The sequence below is a fragment of the Ictalurus punctatus genome, chromosome 28, assembly GCF_001660625.3.
Source record: "Ictalurus punctatus breed USDA103 chromosome 28, Coco_2.0, whole genome shotgun sequence".
NCBI classification, from domain to species: Eukaryota; Metazoa; Chordata; class Actinopteri; order Siluriformes; family Ictaluridae; genus Ictalurus; species Ictalurus punctatus.
The window spans coordinates 11,700,618-11,712,071 of NC_030443.2; the positions used below are offsets into that span (position 1 = coordinate 11,700,618).

The following is an 11,454-nucleotide window of genomic DNA, read 5'->3' on the forward strand; positions in this document are numbered from 1 at the left end:
TCCCTTTTAGTCTACTCCCATTCCTTTACTATAATTTGATAAACTTCCTGATCCTGGTGTAAGTGTGAAAGTGAGGTCAGACCATTGTTTGTGATCATGACTGATGCATTTGCTGTAACAGCTCATCAGCCTTATTGTGTGGAAGAGAGAAACCAGAGGTGTTTGAGGTGAGACCACAACAGATCACAACCCACTTGTCATTGTCAATTTGTACACATGTACTGACACTGTTGGAAAAGGCAGGGTCAAAGTTGCAAAGGAATGTAACTCTTTCATTCATGTATCTTTTAATCAGTGCTTTATCATGTTCAGGGTCATCGTAGGAACTCTGAGTGCAAGGTGAAGAATTCACACTGGGTGGGAGGCCAATCCATTACAGGGCACATTGCACACACATTCACACACACACACACACAATTAAGGGGCAAACAGAAGAGGTGATTCAAATGACACATTTTGCTCTGTGTTAACAGCATCCACACAAATATGCAGTTTAAAAAAAACAAAACAAAAAAAAACACATGGGGACCTTGCCCAGGACCCTGGAGAATTCTGCATTCTCTACGTGACAACATTTAGGCCACACGTCAGAATCTTGATTTTGTCTTCCTTGAACCTTTTTTGTGTGGAATTTGGATCATTGTCCCACTGGAAAACTCAACCATGATCCAGTTGTAGCATCATGGCATTGACAGACAGATATTCATTTCAAATTTGTCAGCTCATATTTCTACCAAAGTGAAACAGGAAGTCCTGGATAACCATTTAAGAGTTCCCAAACACTAATAATAACAACAACAGACATTATTGTTGAATTTTTAGGATTTTATTAAGATAAATCTACATCAATAAGACCTCAGAATTCTCCCATATATTTAGTCTGAGATTAAGCTAGTTAACCACAAACATTTTTCAAACTTCTTTTAACCACAGGTTACATCCAGCCAATCCAAAGCCACTGTAAGGTTTCATATTTTATTTACTAGTTGTACAATTATAGACAAACAGCTATGGGGCCAAACATTCATACTACACATCAATAAGCATTCATTGATAGGAATTATCACCATGATCCGGCTTCAGGTTGTTTTTACCAGAGGAGTCGTCTGACTGCATGGAAAATTTGAGGAAAGGTGTTCGCTGGTTTGTGGATCACCTTTCAGCATTGAAAAGCCAAATGGACACTGGTATGTCAACACTGACACCTACAGGACACTCAGAAATTACGTTACACACTTACCCAGGTCAGAAAACTGAATTGGTTTTCTGAAGTCGGTTCTCCACGAAAACAATTTCAAAATCATTTGACAAGCAAGTAACGCCTGCCAAAAAATGTCTCATGTTCAAAGCCTGCTCTTGGTTATATAGGTTCTTGTTCAGAGTCCATCCAACTCTCGAAGCTCTGAAGCAATAGTTCATCTGAGGTAATACTCAATAGCAGCAGAGAAGGCAGCGAAACCACCACAGCCCAGAATCCCAGCTTTCAGGCCAGCTAGAGGATAATAAATAATTACAGTTACAACTGTTAAATATGAATAACTAGCCATGATTACAACCAGCTTTACATTGTGCAATTTCAGCACATTTAAAATTATCACCACACTGTATGATTTGAAGTCAATAAAATCCTGTATCATGTATAAGGAATTATTTCCACGATGTGTGATTTTTGTCTACGACAGTAAAATCAGGGTCAAATAACAGTCAAGTTTTATAAAGGTGTGTAAATATTAACGACATGTATCCTACCTCTGAATCCAATCGCACCTCCAGTAATGCAGCCGCTGTACACTGCGTTCTTCCAGTCTGATTTACCGCGATGCTGTGACAGAAAAGTTATTCTTCAACCTTTTATCTACATACTATCGCATTTACATGTATTCATTCGTATACATTGAATACATTCGAGTATTCATTCGAGTAGTTCATGAGTTCACAAAATGCCTTACAAGTGAGTCAAAATATATAAGCAAAGGTTGTAGAGGGATTTTGGGCCACTCCTCCGTTTACATCCTTAAGTTTGTACACATGGATTATCAACTTTAATTCAGAACATTTTTAAAAAACTTTTTAACAGGGTGCAAATGCTGAGATTGAAATGGACAATGTCTCCAACATCAGGAAAAATACAGAGAACCAAAAGAAGGTGGGATCTTGCAGTCTGAGTATTTTTTTTTAGAGGTGAAGTAGAAGATAAGTAAAAATGTGACTAATGTCTAAAGCACAACAAAGTTGGTTATGTATGTACATATGCTTTGTGTCTCTGCATGAAAAAGGGCTATCAATGGGAAAACTTACTGATTCTATAATGCACTCTGTACATGAGAACATTGCACCAACAATAGCAAAGTTTTTAGCGTAGGACATTCCCCTCTGACCCATGTCTCTCAGCACTTCTCTCGCTGTGGGGGTCTTCAGCGGGTCTTTAGGATCAAAACCAACATTGGTGTCAATGCCAGCTGTGAAGACTCCAAAAGCACCTCCTAACACAAAACCTGGCAGAGAAAAAGAAATTATACCATTAAACAAAACTGAATAGTGCCAACATTTACAAATCAAAAATCATGAAGTTCTTCTCAGCTCTAGATATTTATTTGATTAATGTTTCACAGTCTTCATACTGGACTCACTCTGACTACACATCTAAGCATCCCAGCACTAACATACCTGAATCAACTATGTAGCTTATTTACTGTTGCCAACTTAGTGACTTTGCTGCTAGATTTGGTCTGTTTTTTTTTTGGTTTTTTTTTACATCCTTTTAGCAACTTTATTTAGTTTTAAAAATAAATAAATAAATAAATAAATAAATAACTAGTGACAAATCTAGTGGCTCTTTATGCAGACATTACTGTCTGTCCTGCACTCTATATAGCTCACATCACAGCTGCTGGTTATATGAGCTGAAAGAGTTAGGTGCAGTCAATAACGCCTGACTGGGTTGGGATTGCATGAGCCTGCATTCCCAAACAGCAATCACAGTCGTTCCCAATGAACAATCACCATCATTCCCAAGGACCAATCACCGATCAAGGTAATTCCCAATGGTCAATCACCATTGTTCCCAAAGACCAATCATGATCACCAACATTCCCAATGTGAACTATTTCATATCAATCTCTTCTTGGTGATGTTTACAAGTTATTGAGCTATTGCATCCTTAACCACTTCCTTCATGACTATTCCCTGACTTACTACCATCCTTATTTTTGTTCAGGGTCTCCTCAGAAAAGTAGCTGATTTAAGTCTATTTGGTAAATATGTAACTAGTTTGTTATGTCATGACCAAATACTTCTTTCTATAAGAATTAACTTATCAATTCTTTTCTATTTTATATATTCAGAAAATCTTCATACACTGTCACCTCTGGGACTATTATATGTCTTGCTCTTGGAGTTATCTTTGTTGGTCGACCAGTCCTGGGGAGAGTAACAGTGGTCTTGAATTTCCTCCATTTGTACACAATCTGTCTGACTATTGACTGGAGGAGTCCAAACTCTTTAGAGATGGTTTTGTAACCCTTTACAGTCTGATGAGCTTCAACAACTCTTTTACTGAGGTCCTCAGATATCTCCTTTGTTCATGCCATGATACACTTCCACAAACATGTGTTGCGAAGACCAGACTTTTAAATAAAACAGAGCACTAATCATAGAGGTCCACAGATATGTAATATTGGATCATTTTCCTTTATAAACAAATGACCAAGTATAATATTTTGTCTTGTTTGTTTTATTGTGCTCTCTTTGTGTACTTTTAGGACTCGTGGGAAAATCTGATGATGTTTTAGGTCATATTTATGCAGATATATATAAAACATTTTAAAGGGTTCACAAACTTTCCAGCACCACAGTAACACGTCATGAATGATCATAACTATTAAATGAATATGAAAAATTAGACAATTACGTCATTTGACGACTTTAGAGCGACGTTTGAGTATGGATTTGCTACATTCCTTAGAAAAGTACACAACACTGAGCTTATTAAAGAGTTTTTATCATTTCAGTGTGTATGACAGCCCGCTATTATTCCTCTCCATTCATCAAGTCCAAGTCATGAAGATCAGCACTCAGACCATATGCACGACCTGTACGTGACTATCACTGCAAATATCAAACATTATAACTAATCAACTCCCATGCTTTGAGGTGTTGTGTTTATCTCAGTACCTCCGACACATGCTAGCGTTGCTTTAAAAGCGCAGCTCTCCATGCCGCGTTCAATCATCTTCTGCTCGTCCGTTTTGTGTGGGGTCGGTAAACCGCCCATAACGCCCGGATTCAGGTCTTTAATTTTTCTCTTATCACCGATGAGATGATCCAAGAGAACACTGTACTGTAGATGAGCATTTTCGGCTCCGGAAACTGCTGTGGACTGAGCTGAAACGCTGGCTACTGAAGTATCGCTGCTCCCCACGGGCGCCGCCATGTTGGAGGTGTGCGTTTGACAGCCTGGTAAATCTATCGAGCAAAAATATTTCTTGATTCGACTCAAACTAAAAAACAGTAACGATAAGTAAGCTCTTTCATGCAGTATATAACCATCAATAAATACATAATTCAAAGAACATACAAAAGATTCATGGCATATAATTTTATTGTCGTTTTAGAGCTTTTTAACGGACATACAATTCTGTGCAGCGGATTCAACACGATGAAGGTCGTCGCTGGATAGAAAATGGCCCCCTACCGGATATGTAATGAACTACATACAGTGGACTGAACAAGGTCATGGCTCCAACCGCGGTAAAGTTGGTTTTATATTGCTCATTCGAGTTTCTCTCTTGTATTTCTCAAGAAATAAACACACAATAATGATGAAATGTGTATTTTCTTACTCTGGAGTGGACAGACATCCAAGAACAACTGAAAAAAAATAAATAAATGAAATATATATTTTATTTTATTTTTTTCTCTCTCCCGTTATAGCCAACTGAAGTTAATCTGCCCTTTTTAGTAATGGAGTCAGTAAGGGACCGTCTAAAAAGTGCTTGACCTGGGCAACTGTATATGATTCTACCAAGATTATAGTCGTCTAGTTTTATAGCATATATTTTATTAAAGGTTATTAATGATATACATTTTTAAATGAGTGATTACACATATGAACGTATTGTGCCACATAAAAACCTTTAGAATGTTCTATATATCTGCATAAATATGACCTAAAACATCAATAGATTTTCACACGAGTCCTAAAAGTAGACAAAGAGAACCCAGTTAAACAAGTGAGAGAAAAATATTATACTTCGTCATTTAAGATTCATAATGACCTTACGATATGCAGTGCTTTATTCAAAAGCTGCAGTTCAAAGAAACCTCCTCAAGGCTAATGCTGCTGAGATGAAGGTCAAGGGGACCATGAAGAGGTGGCTCCAGCTGGCATCAGATCAAGAGTGTGGGCGCAAGAGAAGACTTTTGCAAAAGGAAGGTGTTTAGAGTGTTTTAATTAGGGTTTTTTTTTTCTATTTGTTAATTTGTTAAAATGTTAATATTATAGTCTGTTTTTAATTGTTTATAAAAGTCCATGTTGTTTTTAAGTACTTGAATTTGTGTGTGTGTGTGTGTGTGTGTGTGTGTGTGTGTGTGTGTGTGTGTGTGTGTGTGTGTTGGTAGCTGGGTGGGTATACAGTTGCGGTCTGAAGTTTACATACCCTTTACAGAATCTTCAAAATCTTAATACGCTTAACAAATTAAGAGAGATCGTAAAAATTCCATGTTGTGTTTTTATTATCATATATTTTTGTTGGAAAGGGGTCAAATATGCAGAAGATGCAGGAAAAGTAAAGAATGTGCCGGACCTGGAGAATTTTTCTGACAAACAGGGCAGTTTAACTGCTCAGGAAAAACAAGGGACTCATGAACAACTATCACAAAACATAAAAACCGTCGTTGATCATCCAGGTAACGACACAAAGTATTAAGAATCGAGCATATGTAAACTTTTGAACTGGGTCATTTTTATAAATTCAGCTATTGTCTTGTGGACTATATGTAAACATCTGTTATGTAAAATAGCTTATTCAGGACAGAACTAAATAAAAATATGGGATTTTTTATGATCTATCTTATTTTGTTAAAAGTATTAAGATGTTGCATACCCCTTGCAAAATCTGCAAACTTCTGATCGCAACTGCTTGTTCTCTATATGTCTTTTCTTTACAAAATGTAAAGATTTGTTTGACTTATTTTGTTTTTTGTTAAAAATATTCATATTATATTAATCTTGTATGAATTCATATTCATATTGTTCGTGTTGTATTTTTTAAATTGTTTATAAAAGTTTTTAAGTGGTTGAATTTATTTGTGTGTGTTGGTGGCTGGATGTGTGTGCGTATGTTGTTGTGTGTTGTTAAGTGTGTTGTTAATAAATGTTCATATTGTAGTGTAATTGTTAATGTTTAATAAAAGCCCTTAATCTTATTAAATTGTTGGAATTTGTGTTTCCCTGCTAAAATTAAGTACATTTAGCAGTTTCTGGGTCACATCTGGCCCGGTGACCAAGCCGACTCTCAGCCAGATCTGTCTTACAGCGTCTGGGCCAGACCCAAGCCACATAAAACAATATAAGTCACTTTCCAGTGTGTGGGCCGGATCTGGGCCAGAGGAAACTGTGTGTCGGTTTTCAGTGTGTGGGCCAGTTTTGGGCCGGGGACCCAGGCGTATAATGGGCCAGAACTAAAGCAAGTATGTGGCCCACAAGTGGGCCAGACAAATTTTGCTATCTGGGAAGTATTTTTTATTTTTATTTTTTGACATACCGTGTCAAAAACTGGCTGGCCAATGAGATTTGCACTTTTGTACACGTGCCTGGAGCCGCTGAAGTTACATAAAAGAACGACTTGATGGCGCTCAAGTACAAAACTGTCTTACCGATGAAGAAGCCAAAAAAAGATGAAGATGCAAGAACCCACCATGTTAGTGAGAGTGCATAAGTGACATTCCCAAAATAAAATGCTCACTGCTAATGAATCGTTCTGCCCCCCCCCCCCCCCATACGTTCGTATATTTCAAATCATTACTTTTTTAAAAAGAGTCTAGTGTTTAAGATTAGAACTTTAAGGATTTAGCTTTAAATAAGCATTTGTTGCAGTGACCCCAAAGACCTTACATTTCACAAAACTGCATGCGTGCTTTAAGCAGTTCGCAAAAAGTGTGTGAAGGGCTTTCTGCAAACACGTAAATGCTGGCTCTCCTCACTAACGAAAAGTTGTGCAGCGCCACCTTATGTACCAGGGTATTTCTGCTTTTCAATTAGCGCCATCTCCTGTCAGGGAGTGAATATGCACTTTCATTCAGTGCGTAGCCCGCGTTTAAAGTAGCGGTCTCACTAGGCTTTAGCGCTCCATTGGCTTGCATTCAAACGCATCCGGAATCAGCAGACCGGAAACGCAAGCTCATGCGTAGAATTTTCGTACTATGCTCAAAGTTCAAATTTGATTAACTCTGACCTGAGTAATCATATCACGTGAAGACGAGTGACCAACAGATGATCGCGACGTCGTGACCTTCTTAGTTTTTAAAAAAGAAAAAGAAACTCAAAAATGGAGTTTTAGCAGTATCGAGCTATCCTGTACTTTACAACACTGCTTTTAAAGATTATAAAAACAACTTATATGTGAAGCAGAATACACAGAAGTGGTTTCATTTCATTTCTGAGTAAATTTTTTAGAGTCAGATTTCCTGCGGTATCTGTTAAATAATATTCACAGCCTGTTAAGTATTATAGAAATAAAATGGAAACTGGTTATTCAAACACTCCCGTCTATCTGCATCTCTGTTATCTGCTGTTTCACCTGTGAACTAATAAATTGACCAACATGCTGCAAGCACGTGTGAGAATGAACTTGTTTCTACAGTAAAATTGCACCTTGGGATTTATCTTTTTATTTTGTGTTATAATACCAGCTTATTAATGATGTAGATTTGACAGGTTGGAATATTTTTGCTTATTAGAATTTAAACAATGTCCATGTTGTTAAATACTTGTGGGAGTAAAACAGCGCAATTACTTCTGAACACCAAGGTTTCAACTGAAGGTGTATTTTTTACACTGTAATTATATGAGAAACCAGTGAGAAGTGTTTATAGTGTAAGAAAGAGACACTTGAGACATATTTGTTATGAAAAATATAATTGTTTATTGACTGTTTCAGATTTAACTAAATGTAATCATTAATAAAAAGTTTATTGTATTTAATAAACATCATAAAAATAGACATAACCTATTTTAGCACTAATATGTCTAGCCTACACATTTAATATATATAAATTTGATAAATATACATTAGATTAATGCTTATATCCTAAATACACAATACAAATCCTACTGTACAAATGAAATGAGTGAACTGAGCGAAGGCTAGTCCGAAAATACATAACAGATTTTTAGAAAGATTGATGCTGGAGTCTAGAGGTGAAATAGCTACCAGACTTGTAAAACCCTAAGACTGGAGCTTATCTAATGGTAGCTTAATAGCTAGTACTATACTACTAGTTAAGAGTAACTAGAAAACTAATAGGAATGTCAGTGGAAACGGGAACAAGTCCAGTTGGGCCCAAAATTACGTCGTGAGTGCTGATAACGACAAGAAGGACGTAAATCGCACCATCTTTAGTGGGAAAGAAGTGAAAAGTAAGGGAGAAGGAGGATGAGCTCCTCTCCAAATCATTCTCAGTGTCTTCTTGCTCCTCATGTTGTCTACTTCTAGGAGGGTCCTCTTCATCGTTGTCCTCTTCTTCACTCATGTGCTCCCACATCCTCATCCAGAAATTCGCCCTGCTGGATGGAGTATCTTCAGGTGGTACGAATGACAATGTAGGGGATACGTGCCACGAAGGGGACGAGCTCCTCTCCCAACCAGTGAAGTCAATCAGCTCATCGTCTTCATCTTCTTGCTCCAAACGCCGTCTTCTTCTAGGAGGGGCCTCTTCGGTGTTGTCCTCACTCATCTGCTCTCTCCGTCTCCTCCCCCGGCGTACATCCTCCCCTGCAAAACAATTGATACCTACCTGATCAGGACTGTAGGACTCCTCATTGTCACGAGCCTCCACGGTGTTGTAGTGGAGCTCACTGGCAAGCAGCAGGTCAGACGGAGTTTCCTCCATCCATGCTCCTGTGTGAAGGGAGATGAAGAGAGTGAGATACATCTCCACATTTCATAAAAAGGAATCAAAACTTAGCAAACTTTTAGTAAACTATGTAACATTTTTTTTAAAAACAAGTTAAACCAAGCGCTAGCAAATCAGGTGTCCTGACATTTCATCCTACAGTCAGTGTTTCCAGGGCTTACTGTGCACGTGCACATCAATATTGCATTATTTTTGTGACGTTGAACAACACGCCCATCATTTTATACTACTTGCGTGTGGACTTGGAATCTGATAGGGTATTTTGCAGTGTAAAATCATCACACCTGTTTATTTTATATTGGTAGGACAGTCTGACAGGGTATTTTGCAGTGAAAAATCACCACACCTGTTTATTTTATATGGTAGGACAGTCTGATAGGGTATTTTGCAGTGTAAAATCACCACACCATTGCCTAATAAGAATTCACAGACGCGAAGCAGAAACCCGCAGTAGGAGTTTTCGATGTGGTAGGATGATGGATCCATAGATATTAGCTATAATTTTGCGCTACGGTGGAACACCGGTTTAGCGTTATTTTGATAACGCTGTGTTTAAAGCACTTGTGCTTATCTGAAATGAAGTGTGTGTGATGCTGAAAGGAAAAGGGGTAACTTACCGTTGCTGTCAGACAGTCCGCTCACTCCGGTCTCAGGCTCATCCTCCAGGAGCTGCGGCAGGTCTTCTCTCCTAAAGATCATCGCTGCGACGCCGCAAGTGCTGCCGGAATGATCGTAGCGGTGACTCGGTGCCGGGATGAGGTGACTCGGTGCCGGGATGATCGTAGCGGTGACTCGGTGCCGGGATGAGGTGACTCGGTGCCGGTATGATCGTAGCGGTGACTCGGTGCCGGGATGAGGTGACTCGGTGCCGGTATGATCGTAGCGGTGACTCGGTGCTGGGATGATCGTAGCGGTGACTCGGTGCCGGGATGATCGTAGCGGTGACTCGGTGCCGGGATGAGGTGACTCGGTGCTGGGATGATCGTAGCGGTATTACTTGGTTCAGGATTTGACTGCAGATCGCCGTGTAGAAAATGGTCAGAGAGTGAAAATCGCACATGTAAGCCAGAGTTTGAGAGATTTAGAACTGAAGTGCTACCGCTCCGTCTCGCTTTATATACCCTCCGAAACGTTCGAAAATAAACATTGTAAAATTTGAAAACAAACATTTAAAAACAAGCAAAAGCCTTAAAGCCGTTGCCATGACCTGTGACGTCACATCCAATAATGGCAGGCGCTGTTTCTCCCGGAACCAATTACTCATTCAGTCTTATAGATATTATTTTATATTATGAAGATAAAAATGGTGGCTTTCTCGAGTATTGTAGCAGTTGTTTAAAATTTTAATATATAATTTATTCACATAATATAGTCTCTCTATATATTTATAGTTCAGTAATATATAAATAGTAAATCATATTTAAGTACTGTATCCATATAAACAGTGTGTAGAGAGATTCTGGATTTTGGTTTACCATTTTTACTAAATTAATAAAAACAAATTTTCGTATATTTACTATTATTATTAATAATGGGGGTATTTTGTACATATTTTGTAATTAATCACACACACGCACATGATTAATTAAAGTGCTATATATATTATATACGGTATATATAAAATTGATATGTATGTTATGTTTATAAATAATTTTTAGATATTTGTATGTTTGTATTATATTTTTTTCACTTCTCTTTGTTTTTTATACAAATGTTTTTGTTTGTGTTTTTTCATAGACTTATTTTTTTAAATCAATATAAGCCAATGTGTTTATGTAAAATCTTTGTGTAATCATATCTTGTTCCATTAAGAAAAAGTTTATACACGCTGAACCCAACTTTATTTTGATACTAAATCAGGGTGTGAAGTCGATCCTAAACTATATATTGATAGGAGTCAGTTTAAAACTAGCTTTTAAAACACTTTTGAATATTTTCACACCACTGTCACTTAAAGTACATTGCACTTAGCAAAGCGTAAATAAAATGATCGTACACTTTGACGATTTTCACCATCACCATCCGTCACAAACAGGAAGTACTTCAAACATGATCTAGAAGCAGTTGCTATCTGTTTTCTCAGTGCAATAAAATATAATATAATATAATATAATATAATATAATATAATATAATATAATATAATATAATATAATATAATATAGTATGAAACCATATGTACTGAGAGCCTTTTGTCAGTGTGTAACATTGTCGTGTCCATGTTGGGAAGCTTCTGCCTGATTCATTCCTGTTTCTTTTACATTTTTGAGCTTTTTTTTGTCAGCCCTCATTAGTGGATTTGGTGGTTACTTTCATGCAAA

The 11,454-nt window shown here is 37.6% G+C and overlaps 2 protein-coding genes across 2 annotated transcripts; both read right to left on the reverse strand.

Moving 5' to 3' along the window:
* Window positions 1-961: 961 nt before the first annotated feature.
* Window positions 962-4,464, reverse strand: timm22 (translocase of inner mitochondrial membrane 22 homolog (yeast)). The gene is made up of 4 exons (XM_017460033.3): window positions 4,174-4,464; window positions 2,299-2,495; window positions 1,750-1,822; window positions 962-1,492 (listed from the first exon to the last, which is right to left on the reverse strand). Exons 1-4 carry the CDS (start codon window positions 4,430-4,432, stop codon window positions 1,416-1,418), a joined length of 606 nt encoding a protein of 201 aa, XP_017315522.1. The 5' UTR covers window positions 4,433-4,464; the 3' UTR covers window positions 962-1,415.
* A 3,769-nt stretch (window positions 4,465-8,233) lies between these two features.
* On the reverse strand, window positions 8,234-10,366 carry LOC108260073 (uncharacterized). The gene is made up of 2 exons (XM_017460028.3): window positions 9,753-10,366; window positions 8,234-9,119 (listed from the first exon to the last, which is right to left on the reverse strand). Exons 1-2 carry the CDS (start codon window positions 9,832-9,834, stop codon window positions 8,497-8,499), a joined length of 705 nt encoding a protein of 234 aa, XP_017315517.2. The 5' UTR covers window positions 9,835-10,366; the 3' UTR covers window positions 8,234-8,496.
* Window positions 10,367-11,454: the final 1,088 nt, after the last annotated feature.

What these genes read in the sequence shown, in the direction of transcription:
- timm22 (XM_017460033.3), bottom strand. Translation starts at nt 4,432, where the DNA reads ATGGCGGCGCCCGTGGGGAGCAGCGATACTTCAGTAGCCAGCGTTTCA. An exon ending in AACGCTAGCATGTGTCGGAG is followed by an intron (nt 2,496 to 4,173) that starts GTACTGAGATAA and finishes TTTCTCTGCCAG; the next exon opens with GTTTTGTGTTAGGAGGTGCT. An exon ending in CAGAGTGCATTATAGAATCA is followed by an intron (nt 1,823 to 2,298) that starts GTAAGTTTTCCC and finishes TTTCTGTCACAG; the next exon opens with CATCGCGGTAAATCAGACTG.
- LOC108260073 (XM_017460028.3), bottom strand. Translation starts at nt 9,834, where the DNA reads ATGATCTTTAGGAGAGAAGACCTGCCGCAGCTCCTGGAGGATGAGCCT. An exon ending in CGGACTGTCTGACAGCAACG is followed by an intron (nt 9,120 to 9,752) that starts GTAAGTTACCCC and finishes CCCTTCACACAG; the next exon opens with GAGCATGGATGGAGGAAACT.